The 1,473-nt window shown below is 35.2% G+C and overlaps 1 protein-coding gene across 1 annotated transcript; it reads right to left on the bottom strand.

Annotated features, from left to right (window-relative positions):
- Nucleotides 1–211: 211 nt before the first annotated feature.
- On the bottom strand, nt 212–1,153 carry LOC138163592 (olfactory receptor 8K1-like). Its single transcript, XM_069091034.1, has one exon. The coding sequence runs from the start codon at nt 1,151–1,153 to the stop codon at nt 212–214; it is 942 nt and encodes a 313-aa protein (XP_068947135.1).
- Between the last annotated feature and the right edge of the window lie 320 nt (nt 1,154–1,473).

Here is a 1,473-nt window from a genome sequence, read left to right as displayed (position 1 = left end):
TAGGATGAGATTATTAAAAAAAAGGAATTCACATGACAAAATTCACTTACATCTTTTGATTTCATATTAAAAGAAACAATATTTTCTCTGAATTAAGAGAGGAAAATTGGAGAGAAATTGGCAAAGAAGTCTAGCAGAAACTTCCTTGCTTATAATAATGCAATAGGAAGAAAAGAAAACTTAACATAGGCCATTATGGAGAATGTTTTCATTATTTTTTAAAGAGTCTTTTCAAGGCACTTTTCACCTCTTTGTTCCTCAAACTATAGATCAAAGGATTGAGCATGGGAATTACCAGAGCATAAAACACAGAGGCCATCTTGTCTATGTCAAAGGAATGGCTGGATTGTGGTTGCATATATATGAAGAAAAGTGTCCCATAGAACACCACTACCACTGTGAGGTGAGAGCCACAGGTGGAGAAGGTTTTGTGCCTGCCCTCAGCAGAGTTCATCCTAAGGATGGCCGCAAGAATGAGCATGTAAGAGACAATGATAATCAAGAGGGAAGAAACCAAACTAATTGTAGCAAAAGTCAAAATAATTAGTTCAATCTCATTTGTGTCTGAGCATATAACAGATAATAGAGGGGCACTGTCACAATAGAAATGCCTTAATATATTTGATTCACAGAAAGATGATTTAAAAATTTCAATTGTGATGACTAGACATACCATGATGCTATAGAGATATGAGATAGACACCAAAATCCAACATACCCTGTCTGAAATAATGACCATATAGAGTAGGGGCTTACAGATAGCCACATAGCGGTCATAGGCCATGGCTGATAGGATAAAAAGTTCACTGTCAATAAATAGCCCAACAAAAAATAATTGTACTGCACATCCATCATAGGAAATTATATTTTTCTCCTCTATGAAACCAGCTAGCACTTTTGGCCCAATAGCTGTGGAATAGCCAAAATCAACAAATGCCAGATGCCTGAGAAAAAAGTACATGGGGGTTTTGAGGTGGGAATCCACACTGGTTAGTATGATCAGACTCAGGTTCCAGACAGCTGTGGCCATGTAGTTGAGAAAAAATACTACAAAGAGTGGGCTCTGTAGCTTGGGATGGTTTGTGATGCCCATGAGAATGAACTCAGTCACCTGGCTCCCTGTGGTTTTATTCAGACTGGTTCTTTCTTTCATCCAAGGAATATAATCTGAGAATAAAAGATGTAGATTTTCACCGAGTACTGTTTGCATCAATAATTAGGCAGTTATTTTCATGAAAATATTTTAGATAAAATTATCAGAAACTTTTCAACTCAATTACAATTTCATTTTATTAATTTAGGTGCAGTGATATCATATGATTTCATATCATAACATTGCATATAATATCATAATATATCAAAATCCTCTCTCCAAGAGGAAAGTGAATGTGACTTTATTTACAAGTTAAAGAACAAATTATGGAACTATGTATGTGCAAGTGAAAGGATAAGATAATGTCAGGAATATGTTTT

This window comes from Petaurus breviceps, unplaced genomic scaffold (genome assembly GCF_028583685.1).
Source record: "Petaurus breviceps papuanus isolate PSGF00001 unplaced genomic scaffold, PetGlider_PUasm1.0 188, whole genome shotgun sequence".
Taxonomy (NCBI): Eukaryota; Metazoa; Chordata; class Mammalia; order Diprotodontia; family Petauridae; genus Petaurus; species Petaurus breviceps.
This window is presented reverse-complemented; position numbering and strand designations above follow the sequence as displayed.